The sequence below is a fragment of the Sapajus apella genome, unplaced genomic scaffold (assembly GCF_009761245.1).
Source record: "Sapajus apella isolate SASKATOON/1434 unplaced genomic scaffold, GSC_monkey_1.0 scaffold4, whole genome shotgun sequence".
In the NCBI taxonomy this organism is placed as follows: domain Eukaryota; kingdom Metazoa; phylum Chordata; class Mammalia; order Primates; family Cebidae; genus Sapajus; species Sapajus apella.
In genome coordinates, this window is record NW_022436944.1 from 56,523,379 (window position 1) to 56,538,920 (window position 15,542).

At 39.5% G+C, this 15,542-nt stretch overlaps 1 protein-coding gene across 5 annotated transcripts in view; it reads left to right on the plus strand.

The window, feature by feature from the left end:
- Nucleotides 1-15,542, plus strand: part of GOLGA4 (golgin A4) — a 113,204-nt gene that overhangs the window by 18,637 nt on the left and 79,025 nt on the right. For 3 of the 5 annotated variants that reach the window (XM_032270157.1, XM_032270162.1, XM_032270168.1), the window contains exons 3-5: nucleotides 2,193-2,291; nucleotides 8,546-8,611; nucleotides 13,966-14,280. In XM_032270157.1, the coding sequence (XP_032126048.1) occupies nucleotides 2,193-2,291; nucleotides 8,546-8,611; nucleotides 13,966-14,280 (480 nt within the window). Of the gene's footprint in view, nucleotides 1-2,192; nucleotides 2,292-7,065; nucleotides 7,090-8,545; nucleotides 8,612-13,965; nucleotides 14,281-15,542 lie in introns of those variants that run through there. The other 2 variants (XM_032270185.1, XM_032270177.1) reach the window with 2 other exon arrangements.

The following is a 15,542-nucleotide window of genomic DNA, read 5'->3' on the forward strand; positions in this document are numbered from 1 at the left end:
ACCGTATTAGGTAATAACTGGTAAAGTCATGTTTCAAAAATTTTTTTGAGAAAGGATCTCACTGTTTTGCCCAGGCTGGAATGCAGTGGTGTGATCACAGCTCACTGCCAGGCTTAGGTGAGCCTCCTACCTTAGCCCCCCAGGTAGCTGGGACTATATGTTTGTGCCACCACGCCTGGCAAATTTTTTGTAGTTTTTGTAGAGATGGGGTTTTGTTATGTTGCCCAAGCTGGTTTTAGATTTTATTTAGAAATAATTATAGATTCATAGGAGGTTCTAACATCTTTTGTGGGGGAGGTTCTAACATCTTTTGTGGGGGAAGCCCTATATACCCCTCACCCATTTCTCCCCAATAGTAACATCTGTGTAACCCTAGTACACTGTCCAAACAAGGAAACTGACATTAGTAAACTGTGGTATCCACAGAATGCCAGATTGCCAGGTATGTTACATGCAGTGTTTCCTGTTGCATATATCATTTATATGCCAGTAAACTCTTATTGAGATTTTACCAGCTTTACATGCTCATGTCTTCTGTGTGTGTTTGTGTATGTGTGTAATTCTATGCAATTTTATTACTTGTAGATTTGTATAACTTTGCTCATCAAAAAATTCATTCTGATTATAACTTATTGTACATCTAATTCATGATTGTCAGTAGTTTGGTGTGTAGTATACAGTTTCTGAAAGAAAACTAAAGCAGAGAAGATAATATGTACCAAAAGCATTAGTGTAACAGAAAATGTCTTTAAACTTATTATAAAGTTTCAAATGTCTCTAATGTACGTATTTTAGAGAAAAATAATGTGCTATGTAAGTACAAATAAATGATTAAAGTTTTTTATGTTTTATTCTCGCCATGTGTTTTCATGCTATTTTTTTGAATATGTAAAAATGAATGAGTCAATATTTATGAAAGTTATTCTAAGATTTTGTGTTCTTTACCATGCATTTTTTAATCCACTTTACTGAGATATGACTGACATATAAAAAGCTGTACATATTTAATGTGTACAATTTGGTGAATTTGGTGATAAGTATACACCTGTGAAACCATCACCACCATCAAGATCATAGACATATCTATTACCTCCCAAAATTTCCTCCTACCCCCATTGTTATTATTTGTGGTAAGAACTAACATAAGATCTGCTTTTCTAGAAAATTTTAGGCCAGGTATGTTGGCTTACGCCTGTAATCCTAGCACTTTGGAAGGCTGAGGCAGGTGGATCTCTTGAGCTCAGTAGTTCGGGACCAGCCTGGGCAACGTGGTGCATCCCTGTCTCTATCAAAAAATACAAAAACTGGCCAGTCATGGAGATGTGTGCCTGTAGTTCCAGCTACTCAGGAGGCTGAGGTGGAGGATGGCTTGAGCCTGGGAGGTTAAGGCTGCAAGTGAGCCAAGAGTGTATTACTATGCTCCAGCCTTTTATAATACAGTTTTTTTTTTTTTTTTTTTTTTTTTTTTTTGAGATGGATTCTCACTCAGTTGCCCAGGCTGGAGTGCAATGGCGTGATTTCGGCCCACTGCAACCTCTGCTTACTGGGTTCAAGTGATTCTCCTGCCTCGGGCTCCCAAGTAGCTGGGATTACAGGTGCTCACCACCACACCTGCCTAATTTTTGTATTTTTGGTAGAGATGGGGTTTCACCATGTTGGCCAGGCTGGTCTTGAACTCCTGACCTGAAGTGATCTGCCCACCTCGGCCTCCTATAGGGCTGATATTATCAGGCAGGAGCTACTGTGGCTGGCCCTATAATACAGTATTGTTAACTGTAGGTGCTCTGCCATATAGAAGATCTCAAGAACTTACTTAGCTTGCATGTCTGAAACTATGTCCCGTCATGTACTGTTTTTATTTTTAATTGGTATTGATTTTTATAACAGATTGCCAGATATGTTTTACGGTGCTTTCTGTTGAGGATATCATATGTATGTCAGTAAGCAAGTTGTTCACGGATTGGGTTTTGAGTTCCTAAACTGATCACCCATCTCTATTCCTGACCTATTCCAGCAGCTTATTATTTCTGTGGCTAGGGTGGTGGTGGTGATGGTGATCGTGGTGGTACTGATGACCGTTATAGTGTTAACGCATGCCGCATGGTGAGAACACTTTGCAACATGCCATTATGATTTGGTTTTCATCATTTGTTTTATTTTTATACCTTTGCTTATTACACTGAATGACACAGCTGCTAGCCGGGATGATAGCAGAGCCTGCTTTTCTCTCTGAGTATACTATCTTTGCTTTGGATTCCTCCAAACATCCTAAAACACAGAGTGACAGTGTGGTGAGTCCTTCCACGCTTTCTGCAATCCCTTTGTGGGGAAGCAAAGTAATTTGGCAATTGTAGAAGCAAATCTCCTGTTACTTGCCACTTACCTTCTCTCAAAGCATCTTCAGTGTCTTGGTGCTAACCCTGCTCTAAAAAATCAGAGAGTTAATTGCTGAATTCTGATGGCTGGTGTGCTTCCCGGTAGCTTTTTAACTGCAACAAAAATAACACTGTTTCGCTAATTTAGCTACTTTAGTAATGAAGCTACCTTGGCTTAGTCTAACCTTGTTTTTTCTCCAAGGAATGTTTGTTCATTAACTAAAAAAAGATAGGCAGTGCTACAAATCTCTGTTCTACTATTGATGGGAGGTTAAGAATGTTTTGAGATATGACTTACATTTTTAGGGGAATAATTCATTGTTATATGTTAAGTCCATAATTAAACAACGCTGAATAGGTAGATTCTGCTGTAACAGATAATTGCATCTTATTTTGCAGTTACCTGTTTTTTAGGTGTTAAATATCTGAAAGGAGAGGATTGTCGCATTTGTTTTCAACTGACTTGTGCCACACAGTTTTGAATCTTGTATGTAATTTAATTTTTGGAAAATGGACATTTTCCTATTGAAAGTGTCTGGTAAGCTCATAATTTAGCAAATTAAAATTTGAGATGTTTGTACAGTAAGGATAGCCTTTAGAATTAAACGCTGACTGAACTGGGATTGAGATTTTTCTTTCTTTTTTAAAAAAATTGTTGCAGAAATCTTATTAATTATAAAAACAAAAGAAAAGTTTACAGTGCAGAAATGTGTCAAACACCATCAGATTGAGATTGAGGTTTTTCTAAACAGTAAGAATTGGTTTAATTTATTAGGTAGCTGGTAATGGAAATAGAATGTTTCTGTACTTGAACCATGTAGCCAGTAAAGACATGGTTTGCATATGGCCAGTAGCAGTCTTAAATTACGTTGTAAACTCAGTTTTAGAAAATAAAGCAGCTAGGGAGATAATGAGATTTCTAGTTACGCCTTAGCTTGGGTCTCAAGGAAATGTGGTCTCTCCTGGGCTCTGTAATTACAAGTAATATCTCATTGTTTTCAAAACTGATTTGGGAGGGAGTCAGAAGTCCCAGTTAGAGAGACTTACTGATTTTCTGGGATACATATATATTGGTTTGAGTGGGGTCTCATTGTGTTGCCCAGGCCGGAGTACAGTGGTATGCTCACGGCTCACTGTATCCTCGAATCCCTGGGCTCAAGCAGTCCTTCTTCCTCAGCCTCCCAAGGACATGGGACTACAGACATATACCACCATGCCCAGCTAATCTTATTTTAATTTTTTTAGAAACATAATCTCACAATATTGCCCAGGCTCATCTTGAACTCCTGGCCTCAGGTGATTCTCCTGTCTCAGCCTCAGAAAGTGCTGGGATTACAGGCATGAGCCAGTGTGTCTGGCCCAATTTACTTTGAAAAGTATAAAATAATATTGCTTTATATTTTCATGTAGTAGTAATAGAAGCTATTTAAAAAAAACAGCAGAAAAGCATTTGTATTGAGTACTTATTGTTGAGAATGCTATTAATGTAAAAGTAGAGGCTTTAGTGCTTTTTTTTTTTTTTTTTTTTTTTTTTGAGAGAGAGGGTCTCACTCTGACACCCAGGCTGGAGTGCAGTATCGTGATGTTGGCTCGCTGCAACTTCTACTTCCTGGGCTCAGGTGATCCTCCCATCTCAGCCTCCCAAGCTGGGAACTGGGAGCTCCCACCAAGCTGGGAGCACAGGTGCATGCTACCATACCTGGCTAATTTTTCTATTTTTAGTAGAGATGGGGTTTTACCATCTTGGCCAGGCGGGTCTCACACTGTTGGGCTCAAGTGATCCTCCTGCCTCCCCCTCCCAAAGTGCTGGGATTGCAGGCCTGAGCCACCACACCCAGCCTAGTCAAAAACTTATTTCTCCCAGTGGGACAAGGGAAACCATAGCATAGCCCATTTTGGAATAAAAATTTAGCTAGGGTCTAATCCACTATAAGTTCACCAGGTACTGACTTTTCCTTAGTTAAGTTTTTTGATAAATGTAGCTGTTTACCCCAAATTCTAAGATTAGTATATCCTTCTTGCTCAGCAGTCAATACAATGGTCATTGAAAGACCGAAAAAATATGTAATTGAAGAAAAGTCCGGCAGGGAACCTGTGTGGTTTTAAGTTGAATATACTTTAAAAGAGTTTTTATCTAATAATTTTCCCAATGAAAAGGATTGGTGAGTTTTGAGTATTGACAGGCATTGAGCTAGTTCTATAGGCACCTTGCCAGGAGGAAGCCTTGAGAGGAAACAACTGCATAAGGATTTAATAAGTATTTATTGAGTCCTTAATACTAGTCAGGCAAAATGTTAGGTCATGGGGACTAAGATGAAAATGCCAGCATTCTCACCATGGCACACGTTTACCTGTGTAACAGACTTGCACATCCTGAACATGTACCCATGAACTTAAAAGTCGAAGGGAAAAAAAAGGGAAGAAATGGAGGGCTCTGTCCTCTGAGAGTTTATAGTTTACTTTGGAGACAAAAATGTCAACATACACTTAAAGTACAAAGGAGTTAAGGCTTCATAGAAAAGAACACAGGCATAAGGAATGTGTTAGTCTTCCAGGAACCATATGAAGCCTCACATACAAAGCTTCACAAAAATTGAAAGCTGGAAGAACAGAAGTTTGGCAGAAATGGAGAAGGCGTGGCAAGTAGTGACAAGTCTCTGATTTTACTTCTCGAGATTCCTGATGTAAATTTACGGGAGAACTTAGGCCAATACTTTTCATAAGCTGTCCTGCATTTATTTAGATATGCGGTTTAATACATAAATGGAAATATATATATGGGGAGAAGTTTTTAAATTTTGTTCTCTGTGTGTTTAATAGAGTGGTATTTCAAACAATTGTAGGGTAGCTTTTTTTTAAATCTTTTGAGACAGAGTCTTGCCTCGTCCCCCAGGCTGGAGTGAAGCGGTATGATCTCGGCTCACTGCAACCTCCGCCTCCAGGGTTAAAGCGATTCTCCTGCCTCAGCCTCCCAAGTAGCTGGAACTATAGGTGCATACCACCACACCTGGCTAATTTTTGTATTTTTAGTAGAGACGAGGATTTCACCGTATTGGCCAGGCTGGTCTTGAACTCCAGACCTCAGGTGATTCCCCCGCCTTGGCCTCCCAAAGTGCTAGGATTACAGGTGTGAGCCACTGCACTTATCCCAGTGTAGCGTTTTTATATGGACCACAATCACATGTAAAGTCATTTACTTAAAACAGAATATGGATTTTCTTGCTGTTCTTCCTCTTAAACTAAATATTGTATGGAGCCCCTTCATTTTCTTTCTCCATAATTTGTCTATTAATTTTCAATATATTAACTGGTGAAGATAATTGTTGATCTCCCTAAAGCATATTTTATATTTTATGCAGTGGTCCCCAACCTTTTGGCACCAGGGACTGGTTTCGTGGAAGACAATTTTTCCATGGACTGGGGGCCCAAGGATGGTTTTGGGATGATTCGAGTATATTACATTTATACTGTGTACTTTATTTCAATTATCATTATATTGTAATGTGTAATGAAGTAATTATACAACTCACGACAACGTAGAATCAGTGGGAGCCCTGAGCTTGTTTTCCTGCAATTAGATGGTCCCATCTGGGGGTGATGGGAGACAGTGACAGATCATTAGGCATTAGAGTCTCATAAGGAGCACGCAACCTAGAGCCTTTGCATGCACAGTTCACAACAGGGTTCACACTTCTATGAACGTCTGATGTCACCACTGATCTGACAGTAGACAGAGCTCAGGTGGTAATGTAACTGATGGGGAGCAGCTGTAAATGCAGATGAAGCTTCACTTAGTCACTCACCGCTCTCCTACTGCGTGGTCCCGTTCCTAACAGGCCATGGGGTAATACTGGACTGTGGCCCAGGGGCTTATGACCCCTGCTTTATAGTATGTAGCATATTATATTTTTATACCTAGAAGGCATTCATTATAATGTTACACGGCTAGATGTCATGTATATAACTGGAAGATAAAAGTTAATTCCTGTGTTCTCCCAGCCTGTCTTCCCTATCTAACTTTAAGGAAATGTCTTAGACTGATAAAATTTGATAGCATTTTATTAGACGGAAGAGGAGGAGGTACTTAAAATTTGTTTTTATTAGGGAAAAGTTGAAACATATTACAAAAGTGGAAATAGTAGTAGTAGTGGTACAAGAACCCCTCCCCATATCCATCACCCAGTGCCAATCATTAATAACTCATGGCCATCTTGTTTTATCTGTTACCCTAGCCCACGCTTCCCTGACCGCACCGCTACCATCTTGGCTACTTGCGCAGCTCCCCCTGGCTTCCCCACCCCACACCGTTGGATAGTTGAAGCAAATTTCAGAAACTCTGTTCCATCAGTAAATATTTTGGTGTGTATCTCTGAAACAGTGTTTCTCAACTTCCAGGCACTGGTCCATGGCCTGTTGGTAACTGGGCTGCATAGCAGGAGGTAAGCGGCAGGCAAGCCAGTGAAGTTGCATCTGCATTTACAGTTGCTCTTCACCCGCATCACTACCTGAGCTCCACCTCCTGTTAGATGAGTGGTGACAGTAGATTTTCATAGGAGTGTGAACCCTGCTGTGAACTGCATGCAAAGGATATGGGTTGCATCCTCCTTATTAAAATCTAATGCCTGATGATCTGTCACTGTCTCTCATCACCCCCAGATGGGACCGTCTAGTTGCAGGAAAACAGGCTCAGGGCTCCCACTGATTCTACAGCACGGTGAGTTGTATAATTATTTCACTGTCTATTAATAATAATAATAGAAATAAGGTGCCCAATAAGTGTAATGCACTTGAATCATCCTCAGACCATCCTTGCACCCCCAGTCTTTAGAAAAATTGTCTTTCATGAAACCGGTCTTTAGAAAAATTGTCTTTTGGCACTTCCCTGGTGCCAAAAACGTTGAGGACCACTACTCTAAAAGATAAAGATGGCTGGGCATGGTGGCTCACGCTTGTAATCTCAGCACTTTGGGAGGCTAAGGAGGGCTGATCATCTGAGACCAGCCTGGGCAACATGGGGAAACTCCGTTTGTACAAAAATTAGCCAGGTGTGGTAGTGCACACCTGTAATCCCAGCAACTAAGGAGGCTGAGATGAGAGGATCACTTGAGGCTGGGAGGAGGCTATAGTGAACTGTGAGCATGACATTGCTCTCCAACTTGGGCAATGGAGCAAGACCCTGTCTCAGAAAAAAAGATGAAAAATTTTTAGCCACAATATTTCTTTATCACACCTAAAAATTGATAATTTCTTACTGTCAGCTACCTAATCATTGTTCACAAAGTAGAAAACACCTTTGAAAAACTGAGCACCTTTTCCGCAAGTTAGGTCAGATATTTGCCTTTTCTTGGTCAGCTCTAGAGGTGGGGGAAATGCAAGATGTAACTACCAAGGTACTGAAACAGTGGCGGGCATTTGGTGGAATATTTTTGTTTAAAACATGGAAGTTATTTTATCATGAGTTACTTCCACAGTTCTAACTAACTAATTTTAGTTAGACACTCAGTGTATTATAAATGCAATGTAGAATTTGAACCTCAAGGAATCTCATCTATTATGAAATCTATGCCAGTATGACGTAATCAGTAGAATGTTGCTTAACTTGGAACCTTGGGCATATGAACAGAACAAAACAAAAACCTTTCATGTGTGGAAGAAGAAGATTTTAAGTTCTTGTGAAAATTATAATTTCATTTAGATTGCTAAGTTCAAATGAATGAGGCATTACCATTTCTTGCTTTCAAGATATTTTTCAGAGCTTAGCCCAATTAATTTTGAGTATTATGTTATTGTAGGTAAAAACTAACATTACTTCCTTTTCTGGTTAGTTTTCTGTGTGAGTGAGATTGATTCCCTGATGTTGATTTTTGTTATGGGGGAAAAACTGTGGACATAATGGGAAGAGGTATGTGACTAGCTTAAAATAAATTTTGCTACATACTAATCTTTGCTATTGGGTTCTATGTATTACAGCAAAATGAATTTTCTGAAATACTTACCATACTACAACAGTTTTGCCTTGCATGAAAACGTTCTAATAAATGAACAATTACTAATTTTGTTTAATAGATAAGTGTATCTAATAGGTCTTGGTATTTGGGTTTTATTCTTAACAGTTTTAAACCGTTAGTTTTTTGTTCTTTTGCTTTACAATGTTTCTTTCATTTTCTTAGAATGCATCTACTCATGCCACGAAATCTCCTGACAGAGTTAACGGAAGTGAACCAACCATTCCCCAGGTCTGTTACTAATTGTTATTTTAGAAAATAACAAGTCATTTCAGAGTGTAGGTCAGTCTATGTAATTATTAGCATCTGACTTTACATTTAAATGGTGATGCCCAGATATTCAATACAGTGCATATGGTAAATACAGGTTTGCTCATGGTTTCTTGGAAAAAGTTTTAAATGAAAGCAAGATTGTATTATTTTTCATTTTAAAAATTAATGAGAGGCTAGGTTTTGTGGCTCACGCCTGTAATCCCAGCACTTTGGGAGGCTGAGGTAAGCAGATCGTTTGGGTCCAAGAGTTCGAGACTACCCTGGCCAACATGGCGAAACCTTGTCTCAGTTAAAAATAGAAAAAGTCAGTCAGGAGTGGCACATGCCTGAAATCCCAGCTACTTGGGTGGCTGAAGCATGAGAATCACTTGAACCCAGGCGGCAGACATTGCCATGAGCTGAGTTTGCGTCACTGCACTGCAGCCTGGGTAACAGAGTAAGACTCTATCTCAAAAAAAAAAAAAAAAAAAAAAAAAAACAAGAAAGAAAGAAAAAGAAAATTATGAGAAACTGAAAACATTTGTGATCTGCATTTATAGTTATAAAAGATTATGGAGGTAGCCATATTGAGAGACATATTGAGTTATATAAGGTGGAAGGGGAACATGATGGAATGAGGTTTCATTTAAAGTCTCCTCTACTTTAAAGAGTATATTACTACCAGAGTTTTTGTCCTTGGTTTTAAAAAAAGTTATTTATAGAGAGGGGCACAGGTGATATTTGTTTGACCACTTCCAAAAAAGAAGGAAAAAAAATCATTATGATTAGCAGGGTGGGTGTGGTGGGTCACGCTTGTTATCCCAGCACTTTGGGAGGCTTCAGACCAGATCGCTTCAGACCAGATCGCTTGAGACCAGGAGTTTGAGACCAGCCCTGACAACATAGCGAAACCCCGTCTCTACTAAAAAAAAAAAAAAAAAAAAAAATTACCTGCTGTGGTTGTGCCTGCCTGTAATCCCAGCTATTCAGGGGGCTGAGGCATGAGAATTGCTTGAGCCTGGAGGGTGGAGGCTACAGGGAGCTGAGATCATACCAGTGTAACTCCAGCCTGGGTGACAGAGTGAGACCCTGTCTCAAGAAAAAAAAACCGTTGTGATGGCAGTATTGGAGATGAACATTTGTTTACTTTGGTTTTAGTGATGACTATTATCATTATCCTGGCTGTTCTTAGTAGTCCCTTATGTAAAATAGTAACACTTTAATTCTGCAAATCCAGGGCATGAGTCTAGACAAGTTGATTTATGAGCTAAATGATATATGAACTAAATTATGTAGACAAAACATTCAGAAGTATTGTCTAACAGATGTTTAAATGAGCTTCCCAAACTCCGTGAATGGATGTCTTGTGAGCTTAGATCCTTATAACTGTCAGTGAGGCTGGTCAGATTCTAGGGGCAGCCCAAGTCTCTGGGTCTGTTGACTCTGGTCTTGAGCAGCCACTCCAGGTCATCCTAAATTCTCTACAAATGCATTATTTTCTATAAGTGCCATGAAGTGTAGCGGTAAAATATCAGAAGGCGTCAGTCTTAAGTAGTACTGTACTGAACATGTCTAGTGATCTTTAAAAAATATTATTCAGGAGTGTTATATAAAATAGATATTTTTTCTGTCATAGAATAGTCCAAAAAGACTAAATATAGTTATGAATGCAAAAATTGGAATGAATGATAATCAACTTTATAACAAATTCAGAATTTTAATTGAGGTAAAGAATGAATGTAGGTGATATTCAGGAAGTAAGCTCACTGAGGGCTTTGCACTTTCTTAAATATTACAAATATTTTCTTTAAAAATGATAAAAATGCGGTGGCTCACGCCTGTAATCCCAGCACTTTGGGAGGCCGAGGCGGGTGGATCACGAGGTCAAGAAATCGAGACCATCCTGGCCAACATGGTGAAACCCTGTCTCTACTAAAAATACAAAAATTAGCTGGGTGTTTGGCGCGCATCTGTAGTCCCAGCTACTCGGGAGGCTGAGGCGGAAGAATCGCTTGAACCCGGGAGGTGGAGGTTGCAGTGAGCCGAGACTGTGCCACTGCACTCCAACCTGGCGACAGAGCAAGACTCCGTATCAAAAAAAAAAAAAAATGAAAAAATGGTATTATGTGCTGTGTATTAGACATTTATAAAACACTTTACATATACGATCTCATTAATTCTTATAACAAAAAGATGGCTTCACTCAGTTTTACTTTTTTTTTTGAGACAGGATCTTGCTCTGTCATCCAGGCTGCAGTACAATGGTGCAATCATAGCTCACTGCAACCTCAAACTCCTGGGCTCAAGCAGTCTTCTCACCTTAGCCTCCCAAGTGACTGGGATTACAGATGTGAGCCATCACATCTGGCCTGTTTAATTTTATTTTAAACTAATTTCTGAAAAGTTGATTGTTGGGTTTCGGAAATTAGGAACAATGTATATACAGGAAGGGAGCGGAATGCTTACATTGAACATATTGACAGCAGCAGGAAACCATAGTTGACATCAAGGTTGAAGACATGGTAAAAAGCACACCCTAGAGTTCTTAAAATGTAGCAGCCTGTGAATCCTCTTATTACTGGGGCAAAGTATCCTATATAGATTGAACATCCCTAATCCAAAACCTTCAAAATCTGCACAATTTTTGAGTACTGACATGATGCCACAGTGGAAAATTTCACACCTCACCTCATGTTGAGTTGGAGTCAAAACACTGGTGTACAACATAGCTTATTCAGTGTTCCCAAGGGATAAAAGACTCTCCCTGCCCTCTAGCTGTGTAATTATCTTTTCCAGGCATACCCAGATTCTCTCATGCAAGCCTGCCCACAAAGAGTAACACAGTGGCACATGTGCAGGCCAGATGCGTTAAGGGCAGTTCCCCATGATGCCCCACATGGGGCCAAGGCCAGTGTGCTTTACTTGCTGTCGTTTTTTGCTTCTTCTCTGTTCTGTTGTATGAAGATTTGTTGAAAATGTCAAAGAGCCCTGCAGAGGCCCTGTGTGGTAGCTCACACCTGTAATACTAGCACTTTGGGAGGCTGAGGTGAGTGAATCACCTGAGGTCAAGAGTTCGAGACCAGCCTGGCCAACATGGTGAAACCTCATCTCTACTAAAAATATAAAAATTAGGTGTGGTGGCACATGCCTGTAATCTCAGCCACTTGGGGAACTGAGGCACAAGAATCGCTTGAACCCAGGAGGTAGAGGTTGCAGTGAGCTGAGATCGCACCTCTGCACTCCAACGAAGCAAGACCATGTCTTAAAAAAATTAAATTAAAAAGCCATCCAGCAGAATGCTTCCTCCTCCCTAGTGGACCCATTTCCTGGTCCCTCAATTGCTTCTGGTGTTTCTTCTTACCTAAAAAAAGAAAATACAGCGTGGAGTAACCTTTCAATCAAAACTCAGCATCATAGATAGAGACTGAAAGCTTACTAGTGTTTGTTGTTGCTGTTGCTTAACAGCTGTTACAGGTGTTCTGGTGATACTACTGTGCTGCTTAGTTACGCTGAACACATTAGTTTTTTACTGTATTAATGGTATGTCACATATGTATTTTTTGCTGTGAAGTACTTATGTGAATAAGCTTAAGAAAATTATTGCTTATCAGTGGCATGTAAGTTCAGAGTCAGGAATGATGGTGATACCAGACAACCACAGATTGTATTTGTGTCTGAAATTGTGACACGTTTGCTTTCTGATGGTTCAGTGTACACAGACTTTGTTTCATGTACAAGAATTATTAAAACTATGATAGAAAATTACCTTCAGACTATGTGTATTAGGTGTGTATGAAACATAAATGAATTTCGTGTTTAGTCTTGTTCTCATCCCCATGATATCTCATTATGTATATGCAGATATTCTAAGTCTGGAAAAAATCCAAAATCCAAAATATCTGGTTCCAGGCTTTCTGTGTAAGGAGTACTTAGTCAAGATGAGTTCACAATATACATACTGTTTTATAGTTTGATTTTTCCCATTTAATAGTATATCTTGAACTTCATGTATTATTGTTTATTAAAAATTTTTTTTGAAAATACTTTATAGCCTAGGACATACTTCTGAGTTGCCTTGGGGAGTGCTCTCCATATAGTATAATTTATAAACTGTATCTTCTAGTGATAAACATTTGGGTTGTTTCCAGATTTTACTCTTTTAAACCACCTGTGACAAATCTGTGTGTATGAAGGATATGGGGTGTATTAGCTCCTCTTTCTTATTCCTGCCTTGACCAGTATTATTAAATCTCTAGAATCCGTGAGTAAAACATTTTTGTTTTGATTTTTTAAACTGTAGACTGAAGAGAATCTTTTTATTTTCCTGTATTTTTTGGCTACACATGACGTCAGTTTCACTGAAGTATTTCACTCCTGGCACCTTTGAGATCTTATGGTGACCCTGTTGTTAACTAATGAGAATGAGCTTCTAGGAGACATCTGTTAAATATTGAGTGCTGTGACCTGAACAAAACAATACTGTTTAGAATAGTTGAATCAGCTCATATTATTTTTCATTGTGACTATTTAAATTAATTTGTTGTTATTCCAATGAATTAGGAGAACAGGTCTTGCTTATCACTGTCTAGCCCTGGAGTTACTGATCTGTGCAGAGGGACTCTAACTCAGACCTTTCAACCGTCCTCCACAATTTGTTAATGCCTATTTTTATTCCTAGTAGACAAATGGGAAGTAGAGCAGAATTGACTGCCACTCTGCAGCCAACACTGCACCACATAGTCAACTCTGCCTCACATCTCCTTATTAAACAAAGTGGGTTCATTACATATTACCCTCCCCCCACCTCAGTTCCCCTCTTTCCTTGAGATTGATCAAGAATCACCACGTCTATAAAGACCCTCCAGATAAAACCCACTTAAGTTCAGTTACACAGTTCACATTTCATGGTATATACCTAGAGTTTAGATACTGGGCTTGGACTGTTATGGATGGTGTTTGCAGATGGTCACTACCTTCAAGGATCTTACAGTTTAGTGGATGAATCCTCACAACACACCTGTGAAGTCAGCTGGGAAAGTACTGCTTTCTTCTTTCTTACAGATGTGCAGACTGAAGGAAAGTGACTTACTGAGGGGCATTCTATCTCTAGGTGACAGACCTGGGACCTGTACTCCAGTCTTCTCACTTCAGGTCCAACATCGTTTCAGCAATCACCAAGGGTGTTGTTTTCCAAAAAACAGTATATTATGTAAAATGTCAGGAATATAAATTAAACTTGTTAGAACTTTTATTAGATTGTTACTGGTGATGGGGTAGTGGAAGTCTAAATGTGCGTATTTTAACCCACACATTCTGTTGGGTTTTGGTTGCAGTCAGGTGACACACAGTCTTTTGCACAGAAGCTCCAGCTCCGGGTGCCCTCCGTGGAGTCTTTGTTTCGAAGTCCAATAAAGGAGTCTCTTTTCCGGTCTTCTTCTAAAGAGTCTTTGGTACGAACATCTTCTAGAGAATCCCTGAATCGACTTGACCTGGACTGTTCTTCTGCCACTTTTGATCCACCCTCTGATATGGATAGCGAGGCTGAAGACTTGGTAGGGAATTCAGACAGTCTCAACAAAGAACAGTTGATTCAGCGGTTGCAAAGAATGGAACGAAGCTTAAGTAGCTACAGAGGAAAATATTCTGAGGTAGGAGCATGACCTTTTTGTCTGTACAAAAATTTCTTCCCTTGTTTTCTCATTCATATTACTGTATTGCTTTTACTCCTGTGACTGGCTAACCTGTTAATTCCCTAGATATATCCTGGTTACTAATGGTAGGTAGTCTGTGGCAATATCTAGTTAAAGACTTTCAATATCTAATTAAACAAAGACAGAGACCCTTTGGCAAGACTCTTGGTAAAATTTTGGAGAAGATTGTAATCTGTAGCCTTCTGGTTCTAAACTGATTTTTTTTTTTTTTTTTTGACACATTTTCACTCTGTCGGCCAGGCTGGAGTGCAGTGGTGTAATCTTGGTTCACTGCAACCTCCACCTCCGGGGTTCAGGCAATTCTTTTGCCTCAGCCTTCCAAGTAGCTGGGACTACAGGCACATGCCACCACACCTGGCTAATTTTTGTATTTTTAGTAGAGATGGGGTTTCACCATTTTGGCCAGGCTGGTCTCGAACTCCTGACCTCGTGATCTGCCCACCTCGGCCTCCCAAAGTGCTGGGATTACAGGCGTGAGCTACTGCGTCCGGCCAGCCTACTGGTTCTTATTATTCTTATATAAGAATATAAGATATAAGAACCAGCCTACTGGTTCTTATATCCCTCCCTTCAGGCTAAATTTTATTGGTTGTCCTCCCTCAATTCCCTCTGCATCCTATGCAGTTAAAACAGTTCTTCAGGAAAGCCTTTTTGGAGTGAGTTGTCCATATCTTTTTGTTTGTTTGTCCTAAACAAAATGTGTAATGTTTTATTGTCTTATGGTTTGTAAATCACCATTGTAGTTAATTTTAGTTAATGAACTAAAATTCAGAGTCAGTATATTAAAGATTGCCATAACTTCTATCTCTAATTATGACTACAATATGAGTAATTTTATCCTACAACCAAAAACAAAACAAAAACAGAGATGAAATATACAAGATAAGATATCTTTTTAAACCATGAAATGCTAACAACATAGGAAACAATTATCAGGCTTAAATATGTAGGCTGGCTGAAACCTACCCAGAGATACAAACAAGGCATTAAAAGCCATGTATCTCATGAGGCACTTGTAGAATCAGCCTCCTTTTTACAATTTTTTAAGTTTTATTTTTTTATTTTATTTTTTTTTATTATTTTTTTTTGAGACGGAGTTTCGCTCTTGTTACCCAGGCTGGAGTGCAATGGCGCGATCTCGGCTCACCGCAACCTCCGCCTCCTGGGTTCAGGCAATTCTCCTGCCTCAGCCTCCTGAG